This window comes from Nothobranchius furzeri, unplaced genomic scaffold, assembly GCF_043380555.1.
Source record: "Nothobranchius furzeri strain GRZ-AD unplaced genomic scaffold, NfurGRZ-RIMD1 Scf024, whole genome shotgun sequence".
NCBI classification, from domain to species: Eukaryota; Metazoa; Chordata; class Actinopteri; order Cyprinodontiformes; family Nothobranchiidae; genus Nothobranchius; species Nothobranchius furzeri.
Genome location: NW_027223041.1, coordinates 2026654 through 2052395, shown reverse-complemented (window position 1 = coordinate 2052395; position 25742 = coordinate 2026654). Strand labels below are relative to the sequence as shown.

Genomic DNA, 25742 nt, shown 5'->3' with positions numbered 1-25742 from the left:
ACCAGATCCGGTGACCTTTGGGACATGGTTTGACCCCCTTAGGAAAGTGCTATCATCATGAAACGTTCAGATCACTTACAACTCAATAGATTCTAACTTCCTGTAACGTTTCAGCCTGATTGGACCTTGTTTTCACACAAATGAACCCAGAATGATGTGAAATTGTGCTTCGTGCAGCATAATTCTGGGTGCCATTTACAAACCATAAGTGCTAATGACTCCATTCCTTTTTGTGGTTGTAGGGGCTGTTGGTTGGAGTACACTAAAACAAACATGATCTCTCTAGGACATTCAGAAGCCAAGTTATAAGCCCACAAATGTGTAACTGGACTACTTCTTTAAATTGACACCAGATCTGGTGACCTTTGGGACATGGTTTGACCCCCTTAGGAAAGTGCTATCATCATGAAACGTTCAGATCACTTACAACTCAATAGATTCTACCTTCCTGTAACGTTTCAGCCTGATTGGACCTTGTTTTCACACAAATGAACCCAGAATGATGTGAAATTGTGCTTCGTGCAACATAATTCTGGGTGCCATTTAAAAACCATAAGTGCTAATGACTCCAGTCCTTTTTGTTGTTGTAGGGGCTGTTGATTGGAGTACACTAAAACAAACCTGACCTCTTGAGGATATTCAGAAGCCAAGTTATAAGCCCACAAAGTTGTAACTGGACTACTTTTTTAAAGTGACACCAGGCCCGGTGACCTTTGGGACATGGTTTGACCCCCTTTGGAAAGTGCTATCATCATGAAACGTTCAGATCACTTACAACTCAATAGATTCTACCTTCTTGTAACGTTTCAGCCTGATTGGACCTTGTTTTCACACAAATGGACCCAGAATGATGTGAAATTGTGCTCCGTGCATCATAAGTCTGGCTGCCATTTACAAACCATAAGTGCTAATGACTCCATTCCTTTTTGTGGTTGTAGGAGCTATTAATTGAAGTACTCTAAAACAAACCTGACCTCTCTAGGACATTCAGAAGAAAAGTTATAAGCCGACAAAGGTGTAACTGGACTACTTCTTTAAAGTGACACCAGGCCCGGTGACCTTTGGGACATGGTTTGACCACCTATAGTAATGTGCAATCATCTTGAAATGTTCAGATCACTTACAACTCAATAGATTCTACCTTCTTGTAACGTTTCAGCCTGATTGGACCTTGTTTTCACACAAATGAACCCAGAATGATGTGAAATTGTGCTTCGTGCAACATAATTCTGGGTGCCATTTAAAAACCATAAGTGCCAATGACTCCATTCCTTTTTGTGGTTGTAGGGGCTGTTAATTGGAATACTCTAAAACAAACCTGACCTCTCTAGGATATTCAGAAGCCAAGTTATAAGCCCACAAATGTGTAACTGGACTACTTCTTTAAAGTGACACCAGATCCGGTGACCTTTGGGACATGGTTTGACCCCCAATAGGAATGTGCGATCATCATGAAACGTTCAGATCACTTACAACTCAATAGATTCTACCTTCTTGTAACGTTTCAGCCTGATTGGACCTTGTTTTCACACAAATGGACCCAGAATGATGTGAAATTGTGCTTCGTGCAACATAATTCTGGGTGCCATTTACAAACCATAAGTGCTAATGACTCCCTTCCTTTTTGTGGTTGTAGGGGCTGTTGATTGGAGTACACTAAAACAAACCTGATCTCTCTAGGAAATTCAGAAGCCAAGTTATAAGCTCACAAATGTGTAACTGGACTACTTCTTTAAATTGACACCAGATCCGGTGACCTTTGGGACATGGTTTGACCCCCTTAGGAAAGTGCTATCATCATGAAACGTTCAGATCACTTACAACTCAATAGATTCTAACTTCCTGTAACGTTTCAGCCTGATTGGACCTTGTTTTCACACAAATGAACCCAGAATGATGTGAAATTGTGCTTCGTGCAACATAATTCTGGGTGCCATTTAAGAACCATAAGTGCTAATGACTCCATTCCTTTTTGTGGTTGTAGGAGCTATTAATTGAAGTACTCTAAAACAAACCTGATCTCTCTAGGACATTCAGAAGAAAAGTTATAAGCCCACAAATGTGTAACTGGACTACTTCTTTAAAGTGACACCAGGCCCGGTGACCTTTGGGACATGGTTTGACCACCTATAGTAATGTGCAATCATCTTGAAACGTTCAGATCACTTACAACTCAATAGATTCTACCTTCTTGTAACGTTTCAGCCTGATTGGACCTTGTTTTCACACAAATGGACCCAGAATGATGTGAAATTGTGCTTCGTGCAACATAATTCTGGGTGCCATTTACACACCATAAGTGCTAATGACTCCATTCCTTTTTTTGGTTGTAGAGGCTGTTGATTGGAGTACACTAAAACAAACCTGACCTCTTTAGGATATTCAGAAGCCAAGTTATAAGCCCACAAAGGTGTAACTGGACTACTTCTTTAAAGTGACACCAGGCCCGGTGACCTTTGGGACATGGTTTGACCCCCTATAGGAATGTGCGATCATCATGAAACGTTCAGATCACTTACAACTCAATAGAATCTACCTTCTTGTAACGTTTCAGCCTGATTGGACCTTGTTTTCACACAAATGGACCCAGAATGATGTGAAATTGTGCTTCGTGCAGCATAATTCTGGGTGCCATTTACAAACCATAAGTGCTAATGACTCCATTCCTTTTTGTGGTTGTAGGGGCTGTTGATTGGAGTACACTAAAACAAACCTGACCTCTTGAGGATATTCAGAAGCCAAGTTATAAGCCCACAAAGTTGTAACTGGACTACTTTTTAAAGTGACACCAGGCCCAGTGACCTTTGGGACATGGTTTGACCCCCTTAGGAAAGTGCTATCATCATGAAACGTTCAGATCACTTACAACTCAATAGATTCTACCTTCTTGTAACGTTTCAGCCTGATTGGACCTTGTTTTCACAAAATTGAACCCAGAATGATGTGAAATTGTGCTTCGTGCAACATAATTCTGGGTGCCATTTAAAAACCATAAGTGCTAATGACTCCATTCCTTTTTGTGGTTGTAGGAGCTATTAATTGAAGTACTCTAAAACAAACCTGACCTCTCTAGGACATTCAAAAGAAAAGTTATAAGCCGACAAAGGTGTAACTGGACTACTTCTTTAAAGTGACACCAGGCCCGGTGACCTTTGGGACATGGTTTGACCCCCTATAGTAATGTGCAATCATCTTGAAACGTTCAGATTACTTTCAACTCAATAGATTCTACCTTCTTGTAACTTTTCAGCCTGATTGGACCTTGTTTTCACACAAATGAACCCAGAATGATGTGAAATTGTGCTTCGTGCAACATAATTCTGGGTGCCATTTAAAAACCATAAGTGCTAATGACTCCATTCCTTTTTGTGGTTGTAGGGGCTGTTAATTGGAATACTCTAAAACAAACCTGACCTCTCTAGGATATTCAGAAGCCAAGTTATAAGCCCACAAATGTGTAACTGGACTACTTCTTTAAAGTGACACCAGATCCGGTGACCTTTGGGACATGGTTTGACCCCCAATAGGAATGTGCGATCATCATGAAACGTTCAGATCACTTACAACTCAATAGATTCTACCTTCTTGTAACGTTTCAGCCTGATTGGACCTTGTTTTCACACAAATGGACCCAGAATGATGTGAAATTGTGCTTCGTGCAACATAATTCTGGGTGCCATTTACAAACCATAAGTGCTAATGACTCCCTTCCTTTTTGTGGTTGTAGGGACTGTTGATTGGAGTACACTAAAACAAACCTGATCTCTCTAGGAAATTCAGAAGCCAAGTTATAAGCTCACAAATGTGTAACTGGACTACTTCTTTAAATTGACACCAGATCCGGTGACCTTTGGGACATGGTTTGACCCCCTTAGGAAAGTGCTATCATCATGAAACGTTCAGATCACTTACAACTCAATAGATTCTAACTTCCTGTAACGTTTCAGCCTGATTGGACCTTGTTTTCACACAAATGAACCCAGAATGATGTGAAATTGTGCTTCGTGCAACATAATTCTGGGTACCATTTAAGAACCATAAGTGCTAATGACTCCATTCCTTTTTGTGGTTGTAGGATCTATTAATTGAAGTACTCTAAAACAAACCTGACCTCTCTAGGACATTCAGAAGATAAGTTATAAGCCCACAAATGTGTAACTGGACTACTTCTTTAAAGTGACACCAGGCCCGGTGACCTTTGGGACATGGTTTGACCACCTATAGTAATGTGCAATAATCTTGAAACGTTCAGATCACTTACAACTCAATAGATTCTACCTTCTTGTAACGTTTCAGCCTGATTGGACCTTGTTTTCACACAAATGGACCCAGAATGATGTGAAATTGTGCTTCGTGCAACATAATTCTGGGTGCCATTTACAAACCATAAGTGCTAATGACTCCATTCCTTTTTGTGGTTGTAGAGGCTGTTGATTGGAGTACACTAAAACAAACCTGACCTCTTAAGGATATTCAGAAGCCAAGTTATAAGCCCACAAAGGTGTAACTGGACTACTTCTTTAAAGTGACACCAGGCCCGGTGACCTTTGGGACATGGTTTGACCCCCTATAGGAATGTGCGATCATCATGAAACGTTCAGATCACTTACAACTCAATAGATTCTACCTTCTTGTAACGTTTCAGCCTGATTGGACCTTGTTTTCACACAAATGGACCCAGAATGATGTGAAATTGTGCTTCGTGCAGCATAATTCTGGGTGCCATTTACAAACCATAAGTGCTAATGACTCCATTCCTTTTTGTGGTTGTAGGGGCTGTTGGTTGGAGTACACTAAAACAAACCTGATCTCTCTAGGACATTCAGAAGCCAAGTTATAAGCCCACAAATGTGTAACTGGACTACTTCTTTAAATTGACACTAGATCTGGTGACCTTTGGGACATGGTTTGACCCCCTTACGAAATAAGCTATCATCATGAAACGTTCAGATCACTTACAACTCAATAGATTCTACCTTCCTGTAACGTTTCAGCCTGATTGGACCTTGTTTTCACACAAATGAACCCAGAATGATGTGAAATTGTGCTTCGTGCAACATAATTCTGGGTGCCATTTAAAAACCATAAGTGCTAATGACTCCAGTCCTTTTTGTGGTTGTAGGGGCTGTTGATTGGAGTACACTAAATTAAACCTGACCTGTTGAGGATATTCAGAAGCCAAGTTATAAGCCCACAAAGTTGTAACTGGACTACTTCTTTAAAGTGACACCAGGCCCGGTGACCTTTGGGACATGGTTTGACCCCCTTAGGAAAGTGCTATCATCATGAAACGTTCAGATCACTTACAACTCAATAGATTCTACCTTCTTGTAACGTTTCAGCCTGATTGGACCTTGTTTTCACACAAATGGACCCAGAATGATGTGAAATTGTGCTCCGTGCAACATAATTTGGGCTAACATTTACAAACCATAAGTGCTAATGACTCCCTTCCTTTTTGTGGTTGTAGGGGCTGTTGATTGGAGTACACTAAAACAAACCTGATCTCTCTAGGAAATTCAGAAGCCAAGTTATAAGCTCACAAATGTGTAACTGGACTACTTCTTTAAATTGACACCAGATCCGGTGACCTTTGGGACATGGTTTAACCCCCTTAGGAAAGTGCTATCATCATGAAACGTTCAGATCACTTACAACTCAATAGAATCTACCTTCTTGTAACGTTTCAGCCTGATTGGACCTTGTTTTCACACAAATGGACCCAGAATGATGTGAAATTGTGCTTCGTGCAGCATAATTCTGGGTGCCATTTACAAACCATAAGTGCTAATGACTCCATTCCTTTTTGTGGTTGTAGGGGCTGTTGATTGGAGTACACTAAAACAAACCTGACCTCTTGAGGATATTCAGAAGCCAAGTTATAAGCCCACAAAGTTGTAACTGGACTACTTTTTAAAGTGACACCAGGCCCAGTGACCTTTGGGACATGGTTTGACCCCCTTAGGAAAGTGCTATCATCATGAAACGTTCAGATCACTTACAACTCAATAGATTCTACCTTCTTGTAACGTTTCAGCCTGATTGGACCTTGTTTTCACAAAATTGAACCCAGAATGATGTGAAATTGTGCTTCGTGCAACATAATTCTGGGTGCCATTTAAAAACCATAAGTGCTAATGACTCCATTCCTTTTTGTGGTTGTAGGAGCTATTAATTGAAGTACTCTAAAACAAACCTGACCTCTCTAGGACATTCAAAAGAAAAGTTATAAGCCGACAAAGGTGTAACTGGACTACTTCTTTAAAGTGACACCAGGCCCGGTGACCTTTGGGACATGGTTTGACCCCCTATAGTAATGTGCAATCATCTTGAAACGTTCAGATTACTTTCAACTCAATAGATTCTACCTTCTTGTAACTTTTCAGCCTGATTGGACCTTGTTTTCACACAAATGAACCCAGAATGATGTGAAATTGTGCTTCGTGCAACATAATTCTGGGTGCCATTTAAAAACCATAAGTGCTAATGACTCCATTCCTTTTTGTGGTTGTAGGGGCTGTTAATTGGAATACTCTAAAACAAACCTGACCTCTCTAGGATATTCAGAAGCCAAGTTATAAGCCCACAAATGTGTAACTGGACTACTTCTTTAAAGTGACACCAGATCCGGTGACCTTTGGGACATGGTTTGACCCCCAATAGGAATGTGCGATCATCATGAAACGTTCAGATCACTTACAACTCAATAGATTCTACCTTCTTGTAACGTTTCAGCCTGATTGGACCTTGTTTTCACACAAATGGACCCAGAATGATGTGAAATTGTGCTTCGTGCAACATAATTCTGGGTGCCATTTACAAACCATAAGTGCTAATGACTCCCTTCCTTTTTGTGGTTGTAGGGACTGTTGATTGGAGTACACTAAAACAAACCTGATCTCTCTAGGAAATTCAGAAGCCAAGTTATAAGCTCACAAATGTGTAACTGGACTACTTCTTTAAATTGACACCAGATCCGGTGACCTTTGGGACATGGTTTGACCCCCTTAGGAAAGTGCTATCATCATGAAACGTTCAGATCACTTACAACTCAATAGATTCTAACTTCCTGTAACGTTTCAGCCTGATTGGACCTTGTTTTCACACAAATGAACCCAGAATGATGTGAAATTGTGCTTCGTGCAACATAATTCTGGGTACCATTTAAGAACCATAAGTGCTAATGACTCCATTCCTTTTTGTGGTTGTAGGATCTATTAATTGAAGTACTCTAAAACAAACCTGACCTCTCTAGGACATTCAGAAGATAAGTTATAAGCCCACAAATGTGTAACTGGACTACTTCTTTAAAGTGACACCAGGCCCGGTGACCTTTGGGACATGGTTTGACCACCTATAGTAATGTGCAATAATCTTGAAACGTTCAGATCACTTACAACTCAATAGATTCTACCTTCTTGTAACGTTTCAGCCTGATTGGACCTTGTTTTCACACAAATGGACCCAGAATGATGTGAAATTGTGCTTCGTGCAACATAATTCTGGGTGCCATTTACAAACCATAAGTGCTAATGACTCCATTCCTTTTTGTGGTTGTAGAGGCTGTTGATTGGAGTACACTAAAACAAACCTGACCTCTTAAGGATATTCAGAAGCCAAGTTATAAGCCCACAAAGGTGTAACTGGACTACTTCTTTAAAGTGACACCAGGCCCGGTGACCTTTGGGACATGGTTTGACCCCCTATAGGAATGTGCGATCATCATGAAACGTTCAGATCACTTACAACTCAATAGATTCTACCTTCTTGTAACGTTTCAGCCTGATTGGACCTTGTTTTCACACAAATGGACCCAGAATGATGTGAAATTGTGCTTCGTGCAGCATAATTCTGGGTGCCATTTACAAACCATAAGTGCTAATGACTCCATTCCTTTTTGTGGTTGTAGGGGCTGTTGGTTGGAGTACACTAAAACAAACCTGATCTCTCTAGGACATTCAGAAGCCAAGTTATAAGCCCACAAATGTGTAACTGGACTACTTCTTTAAATTGACACTAGATCTGGTGACCTTTGGGACATGGATTGACCCCCTTACGAAATAAGCTATCATCATGAAACGTTCAGATCACTTACAACTCAATAGATTCTACCTTCCTGTAACGTTTCAGCCTGATTGGACCTTGTTTTCACACAAATGAACCCAGAATGATGTGAAATTGTGCTTCGTGCAACATAATTCTGGGTGCCATTTAAAAACCATAAGTGCTAATGACTCCAGTCCTTTTTGTGGTTGTAGGGGCTGTTGATTGGAGTACACTAAATTAAACCTGACCTGTTGAGGATATTCAGAAGCCAAGTTATAAGCCCACAAAGTTGTAACTGGACTACTTCTTTAAAGTGACACCAGGCCCGGTGACCTTTGGGACATGGTTTGACCCCCTTAGGAAAGTGCTATCATCATGAAACGTTCAGATCACTTACAACTCAATAGATTCTACCTTCTTGTAACGTTTCAGCCTGATTGGACCTTGTTTTCACACAATTGAACCCAGAATGATGTGAAATTGTGCTTCGTGCAACATAATTCTGGGTGCCATTTAAAAACCATAGAAGAAGGTAGAATCTATTGAGTTGTAAGTGATCTGAACGTTTCAAGATGATTGCACATTACTATAGGGGGTCAAACCATGTCCCAAAGGTCACCGGGCCTGGTGTCACTTTAAAGAAGTAGTCCAGTTACACCTTTGTCGGCTTATAACTTTTCTTCTGAATGTCCTAGAGAGGTCAGGTTTGTTTTAGAGTACTTCAATTAATAGCTCCTACAACCACAAAAAGGAATGGAGTCATTAGCACTTATGGTTTTTAAATGGCACCCAGAATTATGTTGCACGAAGCACAATTTCACATCATTCTGGGTTCAATTGTGTGAAAACAAGGTCCAATCAGGCTGAAACGTTACAGGAAGGTAGAATCTATTGAGTTGTAAGTGATCTGAACGTTTCATGATGATATCACTTTCCTAAGGGGGTCAAACCATGTCCCAAAGGTCATTGGATCTTGTGTCAATTTAAAGAAGTAGTCCAGTTACACATTTGTGAGCTTATAACTTGGCTTCTGAATTTCCTAGAGAGATCAGGTTTGTTTTAGTGTACTCCAATCAACAGCCCCTACAACCACAAAAAGGAAGGGAGTCATTAGCACTTATGGTTTGTAAATGGCAGCCAGAATTATGTTGCACGGAGCACAATTTCACATCATTCTGGGTCCATTTGTGTGAAAACAAGGTCCAATCAGGCTGAAACGTTACAGGAAGGTAGAATCTATTGAGTTGTAAGTGATCTGAACGTTTCATGATGATAGCACTTTCCTAAGGGGGTCAAACCATGTCCCAAAGGTCACCGGATCTGGTGTCAATTTAAAGAAGTAGTCCAGTTACACATTTGTGGGCTTATAACTTGGCTTCTGAATGTCCTAGAGAGATCATGTTTGTTTTAGTGTACTCCAACCAACAGCCCCTACAACCACAAAAAGGAATGGAGTCATTAGCACTTATGGTTTGTAAATGGCACCCAGAATTATGCTGCACGAAGCACAATTTCAAATCATTCTGGGTCCATTTGTGTGAAAACAAGGTCCAATCAGGCTGAAACGTTACAAGAAGGTAGAATCTATTGAGTTGTAAGTGATCTGAACGTTTCATGATGATCGCACATTCCTATAGGGGGTCAAACCATGTCCCAAAGGTCACCGGGCCTGGTGTCACTTTAAAGAAGTAGTCCAGTTACACCTTTGTGGGCTTATAACTTGGCTTCTGAATATCCTAAAGAGGTCAGGTTTGTTTTAGTGTACTCCAATCAACAGCCTCTACAACCACAAAAAGGAATGGAGTCATTAGCACTTATGGTTTGTAAATGGCACCCTGAATTATGTTGCACGAAGCACAATTTCACATCATTCTGGGTCCATTTGTGTGAAAACAAGGTCCAATCAGGCTGAAACGTTACAAGAAGGTAGAATCTATTGAGTTGTAAGTGATCTGAACGTTTCAAGATGATTGCACATTACTATAGGTGGTCAAACCATGTCCCAAAGGTCACCGGGCCTGGTGTCACTTTAAAGAAGTAGTCCAGTTACACATTTGTGGGCTTATAACTTTTCTTCTGAATGTCCTAGAGAGGTCAGGTTTGTTTTAGAGTACTTCAATTAATAGCTCCTACAACCACAAAAAGGAATGGAGTCATTAGCACTTATGGTTCTTAAATGGCACCCAGAATTATGTTGCACGAAGCACAATTTCACATCATTCTGGGTTCATTTGTGTGAAAACAAGGTCCAATCAGGCTGAAACGTTACAGGAAGTTAGAATCTATTGAGTTGTAAGTGATCTGAACGTTTCATGATGATAGCACTTTCCTAAGGGGGTCAAACCATGTCCCAAAGGTCACCGGATCTGGTGTCAATTTAAAGAAGTAGTCCAGTTACACATTTGTGAACTTATAACTTGGCTTCTGAATTTCCTAGAGAGATCAGGTTTGTTTTAGTGTACTCCAATCAACAGCCCCTACAACCACAAAAAGGAAGGGAGTCATTAGCACTTATGGTTTGTAAATGGCACCCAGAATTATGTTGCACGAAGCACAATTTCACATCATTCTGGGTCCATTTGTGTGAAAACAAGGTCCAATCAGGCTGAAACGTTACAGGAAGGTAGAATCTATTGAGTTGTAAGTGATCTGAACGTTTCATGATGATCGCACATTCCTATAGGGGGTCAAACCATGTCCCAAAGGTCACCGGGCCTGGTGTCACTTTAAAGAAGTAGTCCAGTTACACCTTTTTCGGCTTATAACTTTTCTTCTGAATGTCCTAGAGAGGTAGAATCTATTGAGTTGTAAGTGATCTGAACATTTCATGATGATAGCACTTTCCTAAGGGGGTCAAACCATGTCCCAAAGGTCACCGGATCTGGTGTCAATTTAAAGAAGTAGTCCAGTTACACATTTGTGGGCTTATAACTTGGCTTCTGAATGTCCTAGAGAGATCAGGTTTGTTTTAATGTACTCATATCAACAGCCCCTACAACCACAAAAAGGAATGGAGTCATTAGCACTTATGGTTTGTAAATGGCACCCAGAATTATGTTGTTGATATGTTGTGTAACTGGTCTACTTCTTTAAATTGACACCAGATCCGGTGACCTTTGGGACATGGTTTGACCCCCTTAGGAAAGTGCTATCATCATGAAACGTTCAGATCACTTACAACTCAATAGATTCTACCTTCCTGTAAAGTTTCAGCCTTACTGGACCTTGTTTTCACACAAATGAACCCTTAATGATGTGAAATTGTGCTTCGTGCAACATAATTCTGGGTGCCATTTAAAAACCATAAGTGCTAATGTCTCCATTCCTTTTTGTGGTTGTAGGGGCTGTTGATTGGAGTATATTAAAACAAACCTGATCTCTCTAGGACATTCAGAAGCCACATTATAAGCCCACAAATGTGTAACTGGACTACTTCTTTAAATTGACACCAGATCCGGTGACCTTTGGGACATGGTTTGACCCCCTTAGGAAAGTGCTATCATCATGAAACGTTCAGATCACTTACAACTCAATAGATTCTACCTTCCTGTAACGTTTCAGCCTGATTGGACCTTGTTTTCACACAAATGAACTCAGAATGATGTGAAATTGTGCTTCGTGCAACATAATTCTGGGTGCCATTTAAAAACCATAAGTGCTAATGACTCCATTCGTTTTTGTGGTTGTAGGGGCTGTTGATTGGAGTATATTAAAACAAACCTGATCTCTCTAGGACATTCAGAAGCCATGTTGTAAGCCCACAAATGTGTAACTGGACTACTTCTTTAAATTGACACCAGATCTGGTGACCTTTGGGACATGGTTTGACCCCCTTAGGAAAGTGCTATCATCATGAAACGTTCAGATCACTTACAACTCAATAGATTCTACCTTCCTGTAACGTTTCAGCCTGATTGGACCTTGTTTTCACACAAATGAACCCAGAATGATGTGAAATTGTGCTTCGTGCAAAATAATTCTGGGTGCCATTTACAAACCATAAGTGCTAATGACTCCATTCCTTTTTGTGGTTGTAGGGGCTTTTGATTGGAGTACACTAAAACAAACCTTACCTCTCTAGGACATTTAGAAGCCAAGTTATAAGCCCACAAAGGTGTAACTGGACTACAACTTTAAAGTGACACCAGGCCCGGTGACCTTTGGGACATGGTTTTACCCCCTATAGGAATGTGCGATCATCTTGAAACGTTCAGATCACTTACAACTCAATAGATTCTACCTTCTTGTAGCGTTTCAGCCTGATTGGACCTTGTTTTCACAGAAATGGACCCAGAATGATGTGAAATTGTGCTTCGTGCAACATAATTCTGGGTGCCATTTACAAACCATAAGTGCTAATGACTCCATTCCTTTTTGTGGTTGTAGAGGCTGTTGATTGGAGTACACTAAAACAAACCTGACCTCTTAAGGATATTCAGAAGCCAAGTTATAAGCCCACAAAGGTGTAACTGGACTACTTCTTTAAAGTGACACCAGGCCCGGTGACCTTTGGGACATGGTTTGACCCCCTATAGGAATGTGCGATCATCATGAAACGTTCAGATCACTTACAACTCAATAGATTCTACCTTCTTGTAACGTTTCAGCCTGATTGGACCTTGTTTTCACACAAATGGACCCAGAATGATGTGAAATTGTGCTTCGTGCAGCATAATTCTGGGTGCCATTTACAAACCATAAGTGCTAATGACTCCATTCCTTTTTGTGGTTGTAGGGGCTGTTGGTTGGAGTACACTAAAACAAACCTGATCTCTCTAGGACATTCAGAAGCCAAGTTATAAGCCCACAAATGTGTAACTGGACTACTTCTTTAAATTGACACTAGATCTGGTGACCTTTGGGACATGGTTTGACCCCCTTACGAAATAAGCTATCATCATGAAACGTTCAGATCACTTACAACTCAATAGATTCTACCTTCCTGTAACGTTTCAGCCTGATTGGACCTTGTTTTCACACAAATGAACCCAGAATGATGTGAAATTGTGCTTCGTGCAACATAATTCTGGGTGCCATTTAAAAACCATAAGTGCTAATGACTCCAGTCCTTTTTGTGGTTGTAGGGGCTGTTGATTGGAGTACACTAAATTAAACCTGACCTGTTGAGGATATTCAGAAGCCAAGTTATAAGCCCACAAAGTTGTAACTGGACTACTTCTTTAAAGTGACACCAGGCCCGGTGACCTTTGGGACATGGTTTGACCCCCTTAGGAAAGTGCTATCATCATGAAACGTTCAGATCACTTACAACTCAATAGATTCTACCTTCTTGTAACGTTTCAGCCTGATTGGACCTTGTTTTCACACAAATGGACCCAGAATGATGTGAAATTGTGCTCCGTGCAACATAATTCTGGCTAACATTTACAAACCATAAGTGCTAATGACTCCCTTCCTTTTTGTGGTTGTAGGGGCTGTTGATTGGAGTACACTAAAACAAACCTGATCTCTCTAGGAAATTCAGAAGCCAAGTTATAAGCTCACAAATGTGTAACTGGACTACTTCTTTAAATTGACACCAGATCCGGTGACCTTTGGGACATGGTTTGACCCCCTTAGGAAAGTGCTATCATCATGAAACGTTCAGATCACTTACAACTCAATAGATTCTACCTTCTTGTAACGTTTCAGCCTGATTGGACCTTGTTTTCACACAATTGAACCCAGAATGATGTGAAATTGTGCTTCGTGCAACATAATTCTGGGTGCCATTTAAAAACCATAGAAGAAGGTAGAATCTATTGAGTTGTAAGTGATCTGAACGTTTCAAGATGATTGCACATTACTATAGGGGGTCAAACCATGTCCCAAAGGTCACCGGGCCTGGTGTCACTTTAAAGAAGTAGTCCAGTTACACCTTTGTCGGCTTATAACTTTTCTTCTGAATGTCCTAGAGAGGTCAGGTTTGTTTTAGAGTACTTCAATTAATAGCTCCTACAACCACAAAAAGGAATGGAGTCATTAGCACTTATGGTTTTTAAATGGCACCCAGAATTATGTTGCACGAAGCACAATTTCACATCATTCTGGGTTCAATTGTGTGAAAACAAGGTCCAATCAGGCTGAAACGTTACAGGAAGGTAGAATCTATTGAGTTGTAAGTGATCTGAACGTTTCATGATGATATCACTTTCCTAAGGGGGTCAAACCATGTCCCAAAGGTCATTGGATCTTGTGTCAATTTAAAGAAGTAGTCCAGTTACACATTTGTGAGCTTATAACTTGGCTTCTGAATTTCCTAGAGAGATCAGGTTTGTTTTAGTGTACTCCAATCAACAGCCCCTACAACCACAAAAAGGAAGGGAGTCATTAGCACTTATGGTTTGTAAATGGCAGCCAGAATTATGTTGCACGGAGCACAATTTCACATCATTCTGGGTCCATTTGTGTGAAAACAAGGTCCAATCAGGCTGAAACGTTACAAGAACATAGAATCTATTGAGTTGTAAGTGATCTGAACGTTTCATAATGATAGCACGTTCCTAAGGGGGTCAAACCATGTCCCAAAGGTCACCGGGCCTGGTGTCACTTTAAAGAAGTAGTCCAGTTACAACTTTGTGGGCTTATAACTTGGCTTCTGAATATCCTCAAGAGGTCAGGTTTGTTTTAGTGTACTCCAATCAACAGCCCCTACAGCCACAAAAAGGACTGGAGTCATTAGCACTTATGGTTTTTAAATGGCACCCAGAATGATGTTGCACGAAGCACAATTTCACATCATTCTGGGTTCATTTGTGTGAAAACAAGGTCCAATCAGGCTGAAACGTTACAGGAAGGTAGAATCTATTGAGTTGTAAGTGATCTGAACGTTTCATGATGATAGCACTTTCCTAAGGGGGTCAAACCATGTCCCAAAGGTCACCGGATCTGGTGTCAATTTAAAGAAGTAGTCCAGTTACACATTTGTGGGCTTATAACTTGGCTTCTGAATGTCCTAGAGAGATCATGTTTGTTTTAGTGTACTCCAACCAACAGCCCCTACAACCACAAAAAGGAATGGAGTCATTAGCACTTATGGTTTGTAAATGGCACCCAGAATTATGCTGCACGAAGCACAATTTCAAATCATTCTGGGTCCATTTGTGTGAAAACAAGGTCCAATCAGGCTGAAACGTTACAAGAAGGTAGAATCTATTGAGTTGTAAGTGATCTGAACGTTTCATGATGATCGCACATTCCTATAGGGGGTCAAACCATGTCCCAAAGGTCACCGGGCCTGGTGTCACTTTAAAGAAGTAGTCCAGTTACACCTTTGTGGGCTTATAACTTGGCTTCTGAATATCCTAAAGAGGTCAGGTTTGTTTTAGTGTACTCCAATCAACAGCCTCTACAACCACAAAAAGGAATGGAGTCATTAGCACTTATGGTTTGTAAATGGCACCCTGAATTATGTTGCACGAAGCACAATTTCACATCATTCTGGGTCCATTTGTGTGAAAACAAGGTCCAATCAGGCTGAAACGTTACAAGAAGGTAGAATCTATTGAGTTGTAAGTGATCTGAACGTTTCAAGATGATTGCACATTACTATAGGTGGTCAAACCATGTCCCAAAGGTCACCGGGCCTGGTGTCACTTTAAAGAAGTAGTCCAGTTACACATTTGTGGGCTTATAACTTTTCTTCTGAATGTCCTAGAGAGGTCAGGTTTGTTTTAGAGTACTTCAATTAATAGCTCCTACAACCACAAAAAGGAATGGAGTCATTAGCACTTATGGTTCTTAAATGGCACCCAGAATTATGTTGCACGAAGCACAATTTCACATCATTCTGGGTTCATTTGTGTGAAAACAAGGTCCAATCAGGCTGAAACGTTACAGGAAGTTAGAATCTATTGAGTTGTAAGTGATCTGAACGTTTCATGATGATAGCACTTTCCTAAGGGGGTCAAACCATGTCCCAAAGGTCACCGGATCTGGTGTCAATTTAAAGAAGTAGTCCAGTTACACATTTGTGAACTTATAACTTGGCTTCTGAATTTCCTAGAGAGATCAGGTTTGTTTTAGTGTACTCCAATCAACAGCCCCTACAACCACAAAATGGAAGGGAGTCATTAGCACTTATGGTTTGTAAATGGCACCCAGAATTATGTTGCACGAAGCACAATTTCACATCATTCTGGGTCCATTTGTGTGAAAACAAGGTCCAATCAGGCTGAAACGTTACAGGAAGGTAGAATCTATTGAGTTGTAAGTGATCTGAACGTTTCATGATGATCGCACATTCCTATAGGGGGTCAAACCATGTCCCAAAGGTCACCGGGCCTGGTGTCACTTTAAAGAAGTAGTCCAGTTACACCTTTTTCGGCTTATAACTTTTCTTCTGAATGTCCTAGAGAGGTAGAATCTATTGAGTTGTAAGTGATCTGAACATTTCATGATGATAGCACTTTCCTAAGGGGGTCAAACCATGTCCCAAAGGTCACCGGATCTGGTGTCAATTTAAAGAAGTAGTCCAGTTACACATTTGTGGGCTTATAACTTGGCTTCTGAATGTCCTAGAGAGATCAGGTTTGTTTTAATGTACTCATATCAACAGCCCCTACAACCACAAAAAGGAATGGAGTCATTAGCACTTATGGTTTGTAAATGGCACCCAGAATTATGTTGTTGATATGTTGTGTAACTGGTCTACTTCTTTAAATTGACACCAGATCCGGTGACCTTTGGGACATGGTTTGACCCCCTTAGGAAAGTGCTATCATCATGAAACGTTCAGATCACTTACAACTCAATAGATTCTACCTTCCTGTAAAGTTTCAGCCTTACTGGACCTTGTTTTCACACAAATGAACCCAGAATGATGTGAAATTGTGCTTCGTGCAACATAATTCTGGGTGCCATTTAAAAACCATAAGTGCTAATGTCTCCATTCCTTTTTGTGGTTGTAGGGGCTGTTGATTGGAGTATATTAAAACAAACCTGATCTCTCTAGGACATTCAGAAGCCACATTATAAGCCCACAAATGTGTAACTGGACTACTTCTTTAAATTGACACCAGATCCGGTGACCTTTGGGACATGGTTTGACCCCCTTAGGAAAGTGCTATCATCATGAAAAGTTCAGATCACTTACAACTCAATAGATTCTACCTTCCTGTAACGTTTCAGCCTGATTGGACCTTGTTTTCACACAAATGAACTCAGAATGATGTGAAATTGTGCTTCGTGCAACATAATTCTGGGTGCCATTTAAAAACCATAAGTGCTAATGACTCCATTCGTTTTTGTGGTTGTAGGGGCTGTTGATTGGAGTATATTAAAACAAACCTGATCTCTCTAGGACATTCAGAAGCCACGTTGTAAGCCCACAAATGTGTAACTGGACTACTTCTTTAAATTGACACCAGATCCGGTGACCTTTGGGACATGGTTTGACCCCCTTAGGAAAGTGCTATCATCATGAAACGTTCAGATCACTTACAACTCAATAGATTCTACCTTCCTGTAACGTTTCAGCCTGATTGGACCTTGTTTTCACACAAATGAACCCAGAATGATGTGAAATTGTGCTTCGTGCAAAATAATTCTGGGTGCCATTTACAAACCATAAGTGCTAATGACTCCATTCCTTTTTGTGGTTGTAGGGGCTTTTGATTGGAGTACACTAAAACAAACCTTACCTCTCTAGGACATTTAGAAGCCAAGTTATAAGCCCACAAAGGTGTAACTGGACTACAACTTTAAAGTGACACCAGGCCCGGTGACCTTTGGGACATGGTTTTACCCCCTATAGGAATGTGCGATCATCTTGAAACGTTCAGATCACTTACAACTCAATAGATTCTACCTTCTTGTAGCGTTTCAGCCTGATTGGACCTTGTTTTCACAGAAATGGACCCAGAATGATGTGAAATTGTGCTTCGTGCAACATAATTCTGGGTGCCATTTACAAACCATAAGTGCTAATGACTCCATTCCTTTTTGTGGTTGTAGGGGCCGTTGATTGGAGTACATTAAAACAAACCTGATCTCTCTAGGACATTCAGAAGCCAATTTATAAGCCCACAAATGTGTAACTGGACTACTACAAGATGTACACCCGTCTCTCAGATGTACCAATGAAAGCTGTGGCTATTTCTCTTTTGTCTAGCCTCTTCAGTCTATCCCTGTGGACGTGGCAGACTGCAGTGCTGTTGAGCCTCAGCTGTGTCATTGTTGACCTCAGCCAGGTCTTCAACCGTCGCAGAGCGCTGAAACTCTTTTCAGCCTCACAGGATGAGACTGGGACCACAATTAGCAGTCTCACCAGAGTCTCAACTTGTGAGAAGAGCCCTCTGACCTCTGGTTGCATCCCTCTAAGAATTTGGGCAGCCTCTTTACAGGAAGTGTAGGTATGATTTGCTTTAAACATTGCCAACTGAATTTGCATTTTTTGCAGGTCCAGTTCTGGGTACAGGCTCACCATATCATTGGTCTTTCCAGTAAGCAGCAGCTCCTCCAGCTTGTTCAGATTTTCCAGGCTTGGCTGGTCAAAGCGATCATGTAGCTGGGTGATCACTGTGTCAATGGCACTGAAAAAATGGACCCGGAAATACTCCTCTGGTGTCGCAGGAGTATGATGCTTTGCTGGACCACCATATTTTCTGGATGGCATTCGGACATGAGGTGGGTGTACTGGCTGGAGGTCCAAGTCTGCAACAAGTTTCACAGCTTTACCATAGATGCTCATGAAACTATCATTAGTCCTCAAAGAGAGAAAGCCCTGTCTGGTGTATTCAACAGCTTTCAGCATTCCACTGATGGTTTTTCCTCTTGCCTGCAGACTCAAGTTCAGGTCCTCCAACATCATGAGGATCTCTTGTCCCAGAAGAAGGCCAAGAATGGTGTTGCCCTTTTCCAGTCTGTCAAGTAGGCCGTTAGCTTTAGAAGCAGTACTGTCGGTGAGATTTGTAGATGCCATCTCTTCCAGGGCAGCCAAGATGGACTCATATTGAGTCAGGACTGCTCTGATTGCTGGTATGCGCACAGTCCATCTGGTGGCACACAGAGGCTTGATGGAAGTGAAGGAGCCTTTTTTTGATATGCATATGTCTTTGAATATTGTTTTGCATTTGCCAGACTGAGCGAACAAGCAGCCCAGCTCGTGTACCCACTGTAGAGCGTCCCTGATCACAGGTGTGGAGGTACATGCAGCCTGTGTGACAAGGTTCACACAGTGTGGGCCACAGTGGACAAAGGTGGCCAATGGTTGCTCTCTTCTAATCTGAGCTTGTAACCCTGACAGGTGCCCCGACATGTTGGCTGCTCCATCATAGGTCTGTCCACGTAGACCTGAGAAAGGGAGGTCTAAACGGAGCAGCACATCAGAGGCAATTTTAAAAAGGTGTTCGCCAGTTGTTGAAGAAGCCTCGTACAGTCCAACAAACTCCTCCTTAGGCTCCAGGCCATCATCAACATACCGGAGGCATATTGAAACCTGTTCAGTGCCAGATATATCCTGGGTCCCATCCATTATTAGAGAGAACTGCAGTACAGGTAACCCATGGATTTCAGTTGTTATTTGTCTGATAAGGTTGTTGCTCATTAACATCAGCAGCTCATTTTGACACGCAGGACTTGTGTAGGAATGATACTTCTGCAGCCAGCTTGCCAGATTGAGGTCATTCTCAGCCTTCTCATCCAGATGCTGCTTGAAGTTTCCGTCATCATTGTCATGACCTCTGAGAGCTAGGCCCTGTTTAGCAAGGTACCTCACTGAACTAACAATTTCTATCAGTGCTGACCTGGCCTTCTCTTGTGCACTTTCTGAGATGCTGCATAGTTGCATTCTGACTGACCTGTGTGTGTGCGTGTGTGTGTGTTGACAGCAATTATGTGTGCCCTACTACCAGCGTGCCTGTCAAATGACTCCCTAGCCTTCTTCCAGTTTCTGAACCCCTGAGAAATAAAGGTATGTTCAGTTTTTTTTGCCATTGTTGAAATGTTCTTTTTAAAAGCAGTTGTGCAGTAGAAGCACAAAACTCCTTTTATTTCAGGACTGTAATGGAGCCAGGGGAAGATTTTGAACCAGCTCTCCTGGAAGTGAAGACTGCGGTTCGGCAGAGTTTGTGGCTCAATGAGCTGTGCTGCTGGTTGGTATGGGGAACTTGGACCCTCAGCTGTATGGATCTCCTGGTTTGCATGTGGAGGGTTATCCTGCTTCCCGAGATCAGTAGCTGATGGCTCGACCTATAATGTAATTATTCAGTTGTCATTAGTTTCCATACATAGCTCTCAGAAATGTTTTGATTCTACACTGTTCTCCAATTGGTCTACTATTGCCATGATGTTATATACACAACTTACTTTTATGTTTGTATTTTAGTAGTAATTGTAGTGTTGTAGATCTGTTGTTTTAATCAAATCTGTTTTCCTTCCACATTTTTGTACAAGTTGAACCAATGCAAAGCCCTGCAGATGGATAAATCTTGCATATGTTTGCTTCCTGAACCCTCACCTGCTGAATCTGATCTGAGCTTGTTTCAACACTCTCCATTTCTTCATCCAGTGATTGCACTTGCTGTAAGAGTATACCAAAGTTGGTTTCATATTTACTGTAAGGTTATATGATTTTCTGTTGATGTGAATTTCACCTCTGCATTCTCAGCTGCCTGTTCCTGCGTGTCTTCATTTTCCTCTGTCACATGCTGTTCCTGATAGAAAAAGGGTATTCAAATAAACATTACAACTTGTGGGATTTGATTTTTTTTTAATTTGCAATGCAGCATAGACTTTGACTTAATTATCTTTGGTTTTGTTGGAAAAGTTTAGGTTCTTTGGGTGTCCATTATTTGACATCCAAAAATGAGACACATTCCTGAAGCACTGAACTTGTGTGTTGTTTACTTGAAGAAAGCTTTTGACTTTAAAATGTGCTGGTTCTTTGTGGTTAGAAAATATAAATAACTTCAGCTAGGCTAATAAGTCAAAAAGTGGAAAAAAAATATCTGTGGAAATAACTTAACGGTTTAAAAAAAGATACCCTGAAACAAATTGGTCAGTCATATGGGACAAAAATCTGATGCACTAAGACACATGTGACTCTAGGGGGTGCTGATTCCTACTGAACAAATGTAGTGCTATTTTGTAGTATCAATGCCATCAAAATCTGATTTAAGGTTAACACAGTTTTGCAAGGCTATGAAAGGGCTTGTTAAGGTCATGTAAGGGGTTAGGGTCATGCTGTTGGAATCTCACTTTTACACCCCCAAACTACTCTGAGACTTATTCATCTACACACTTCAACCTAAAAATGTATCCCTCTAATACTTTTTAGTTATGGATGGGTCATTTAACATAATAGGACCATTTGCTAGATGGGGACCTAGTTGGAATTAGTTAAACAGCACCACTCAGTAACAGGTGCAACTCCTGGATGTTAGTAGGCTACTGCAACCGTTCAGAACCATCCACTTGAGCAGGTCGGGAGTATATCACGGCTGTGCTGTTGTATTTATGTATTGTAAGATGAAGTCTTCTGAAAACGATGAAAACCTAGACATTTTATCAGTTTATGAAATCTTCCCAGATGCCCCGCCCTAATGGCACATAAAAAGCAAAAATGTCACGGAAAAAGAGTTTTGGTCACCTAGCATAAACTGGATGGTTTTTAACCGTTATTGCTGCTAGCTAACTGTTACCAGTAGAGAAACTTGCCCTCTTTTATCTACTACTAAGTAAGTCAATATTAAATGATAAAACTGGATATCTTAGTCTTTTTTGTAGGGATGCACTTACAGCACATTTTTTCTTGCCGAAAAACCACCTGATATCGGTTGCATTCCTTCTTTTCGACATGGTTGACGGACACCTACTTTTCACCTTCTTCACTTTAAAAAAAATCAATCCGGTAGTTCACGGACAGCTAGGTTGTGGGAGCGTGGAGTTGACCAGAGAGTGGAGCCTGATAAAGATGAGTATTTTTCTCTGAAAATCTAATTTGATAGTCACAAATAATATAACAAGGATATATATATATATATATATATATATATATATATATATATATATATATATATATATATATATATATATATGTATAATACACAATCTTTTTTGCTAGGCTAGCTGCATGGATGTAAAGATTCCACCTTGCTTACAGGCTAATGGGGGGTTTTAGTGACGTTGAAAAAACAAAACAGGTTTTTAAATAACTGTCAATACACTACTGTGCAAATTGGAGTGAAACATTAAAAACTAATGAATACTTAAATATGCTAGCCTATTTAATGATTGTCCCCAGCAATTTTTAAACCCCAATCAAGTGTATGGTTATTGTCCCCAGCAATTCTAAAAACAAACTGACGCCCTTGTCTGTATCGATAACAGAAGGAGTGGAGTGGATAGGATGTACAGTTTTTAAATGGCACACACAGAATTATGTTGCACCAAGCACAATTTCACATAATTTTGGTTCCAGTTCCCTCAAACAAGGTCCAATCTGGCTGAAACACCACAGGTAGGTAGAATCTATTGAGTTGTAAGTGATCTGCACGTTTCATGATGACAGCACATTCCTAAGGGGGTCAGATGATGTCACAAAGGTCACCGGATCACTTCTGCCTTAAAGAAAAATGTCCGGATACACTTTTGGAGGCTCATAACTTGGCTTCTGAATGTCCTAGAGAGGTCAGGTTGGGTTTAAATGACTCCAATTAACAGCTCCTATCACCAGCAGAATGAATGGAGTCATTAGCACTTACGGTTTTTAAACAGCATCCTGAAATATGTCGCACAAAGCACATTTTCACATAATGTTGGTTCCTTTTGTGTGAAAACAAGGTCCAATCTGGCTGAAACACAACAGGAAGGTAGAATCTATTGAGTTGTAAGATATCTGAACTTTTCATGATGATAGCACCTTCCTAAGGGGGTCAAACCATGGCCCAAAGGTCACCGAGCATGGTGTCATCTAAAGAAAAATGTCCGGATACACCTTTGGAGGCTCATAACTTGGCTTATGAATGTCCTAGAGAGGTCAAATTTGTTTTAAGATACTCCAATTAATGGTCTGTATCGATAACAGAAGGAGTGGAGTGGATAGGATGTACAGTTTTTAAATGGTACACACAGAATTATGTTGCACCAAGCACAATTTCACATAATTTTGGTTCCAGTTCCCTCAAACAAGGTCCAATCTGGCTGAAACACCACAGGAAGGTAGAATCTATTGAGTTGTAAGTGATCTGCACGTTTCATGATGACAGCACATTCCTAAGGGGGTCAGATGATGTCACAAAGGTCACCGGATCACTTCTGCCTTAAAGAAAAATGTCCGGATACACCTTTGGAGGCTCATAACTTGGCTTCTGAATGTCCTAGAGAGGTCAGGTTGGGTTTAAATGACTCCAATTAACAGCCCCTATCACCAGCAGAAGGAATGGAGTCATTAGCACTTACGGTTTTTAAACAGCACCCTGAAATATGTCGCACAAAGCACATTTTCACATAATGTTGGTTCCTTTTGTGTGAAAACAAGGTCCAATCTGGCTGAAACACAACAGGAAGGTAGAATCTATTGAGTTGTAAGTTATCTGAACTTTTCATGATGATAGCACCTTCCTAAGGGGGTCAAACCATGGCCCAAAGGTCACCGAGCATGGTGTCATCTAAAGAAAAATGTCCGGATACACCTTTGGAGGCTCATAACTTGGCTTATGAATGTCCTAGAGAGGTCAAATTTGTTTTAAGATACTCCAATTAATGGTCTGTATCGATAACAGAAGGAGTGGAGTGGATAGGATGTACAGTTTTTAAATGGTACACACAGAATTATGTTGCACCAAGCACAATTTCACATAATTTTGGTTCCAGTTCCCTCAAACAAGGTCCAATCTGGCTGAAACACCACAGGAAGGTAGAATCTATTGAGTTGTAAGTGATCTGCACGTTTCATGATGACAGCACATTCCTAAGGGGGTCAGATGATGTCACAAAGGTCACCGGATCACTTCTGCCTTAAAGAAAAATGTCCGGATACACCTTTGGAGGCTCATAACTTGGCTTCTGAATGTCCTAGAGAGGTCAGGTTGGGTTTAAATGACTCCAATTAACAGCCCCTATCACCAGCAGAAGGAATGGAGTCATTAGCACTTACGGTTTTTAAACAGCACCCTGAAATATGTCGCACAAAGCACATTTTCACATAATGTTGGTTCCTTTTGTGTGAAAACAAGGTCCAATCTGGCTGAAACACAACAGGAAGGTAGAATCTATTGAGTTGTAAGTTATCTGAACTTTTCATGATGATAGCACCTTCCTAAGGGGGTCAAACCATGGCCCAAAGGTCACCGAGCATGGTGTCATCTAAAGAAAAATGTCCGGATACACCTTTGGAGGCTCATAACTTGGCTTATGAATGTCCTAGAGAGGTCAAATTTGTTTTAAGATACTCCAATTAATGGTCTGTATCGATAACAGAAGGAGTGGAGTGGATAGGATGTACAGTTTTTAAATGGCACACACAGAATTATGTTGCACCAAGCACAATTTCACATAATTTTGGTTCCAGTTCCTGAAAATATATGTAACTCTCATATAAGCTCTTTTATTATTCATTCTTACATGCTACTCTTTTTATGGGATCATGTTATACTGTCCTGCACAAGCTCTTAAAACAGCTGCAGGAACTCCAAAAGGGAGATGTGTCTGCTCATCTTCTAATTACAAGTTCTTGTGACATGTTAGATCCTGCCTAACAAGGCAATATATATATATATATTTACTTTAAAAGCTCATTTTATTATTCTATGCTATGGAAACTCGCTCAGATACTCAAGGCCTCCACACAAAGATTAATAGCTGTGTATCTTTTCCTGCACCAGAGAAAGGAGTGTGCACATTCCATCTACACTCAGTGCCTCTCCGCACCGTGAATGTATCTTCTCCTGTCATAAATGTATCACGATGTTCCTGGTACTTTCAAGGATAAATGTTCTAGACTGTCCGCTAACAAGGCTGTTATTTTCACCTGTCATAATCATTGACGTATGTACATGGCAAACTGCGTATGTAACATTCCTGTAATCTTCAATAAAAATCAGCCGTTTTCAGCGGAGCGGCGAGAGTCTGTCCGAAGCAGCTGTCAAGAGCAGGTCGCGGGACTTGCTGCAGTTGAGACTCTCCCTCTAGAGCGGTGAAACAGTGAATGGACTTCTGATCATTTGTCTCCTCGTTCTGTCAACTTTAAAGGTGTTTAACTCCATCTACTCCGTACCCGTGCTTGGTCTAACGGAAGAGAGACCAACAAATTTGGCGTCACGAACAGGATTTTTTCTTTTTTTGAAGAAAAAGGAGTTTTTTGGAGGACGATTCGACCCACTGACCCAGCGAACAGATCTTGGCACAAAAACACCGCGGTGAAAAACTAAGGTAAGCAGGCCTTATTTCCTAAAATCTGCTCATTGGATTTATCCAAAGCATTTGTGTCCAGAATCACAGTAGCTGAGGTCCTAAAATAATAGTTGGAGAAGAAAGTGGAGACAAGTGCAGGAGAATAAGAGATTTTTTTTGTAATGGTTTAGTGGTGAAATGAAATGAGGATTTTTTGTAATGGTTTAATGAGTAAATGAGAAAAGGAAATAGTACAGATGAAGGGATGGTGACCCAGGGCTGAGGAGCCCTAAAGTTCCATTTCCAGGTCGTGGCTGACCACACTATTTGCTGACGAGCGGATAGAATATATAACGAGGTTATAT

General features: G+C 40.9%; 1 protein-coding gene and 1 long non-coding RNA gene across 2 annotated transcripts; one reads left to right on the top strand and one right to left on the bottom strand.

Annotated features, from left to right (window-relative positions):
* Nucleotides 1-18091: 18091 nt before the first annotated feature.
* On the bottom strand, nt 18092-19834 carry LOC139064421 (zinc finger MYM-type protein 1-like). The gene has a single exon (XM_070547764.1). The coding sequence runs from the start codon at nt 19832-19834 to the stop codon at nt 18092-18094; it is 1743 nt and encodes a 580-aa protein (XP_070403865.1).
* Nucleotides 19835-20097: 263 nt separating this feature from the next.
* On the top strand, nt 20098-20738 carry LOC139064417 (uncharacterized). Its single transcript, XR_011517480.1, has 3 exons — nt 20098-20242; nt 20440-20568; nt 20654-20738. It is a non-coding gene; the product is annotated as an uncharacterized lncRNA (long non-coding RNA).
* The last annotated feature ends 5004 nt before the right edge of the window (nt 20739-25742 follow it).

Excerpts from the sequence above, each read along its gene's own strand:
- LOC139064421 (XM_070547764.1), bottom strand. The coding sequence starts at position 19,834 with ATGCAACTATGCAGCATCTCAGAAAGTGCACAAGAGAAGGCCAGGTCA.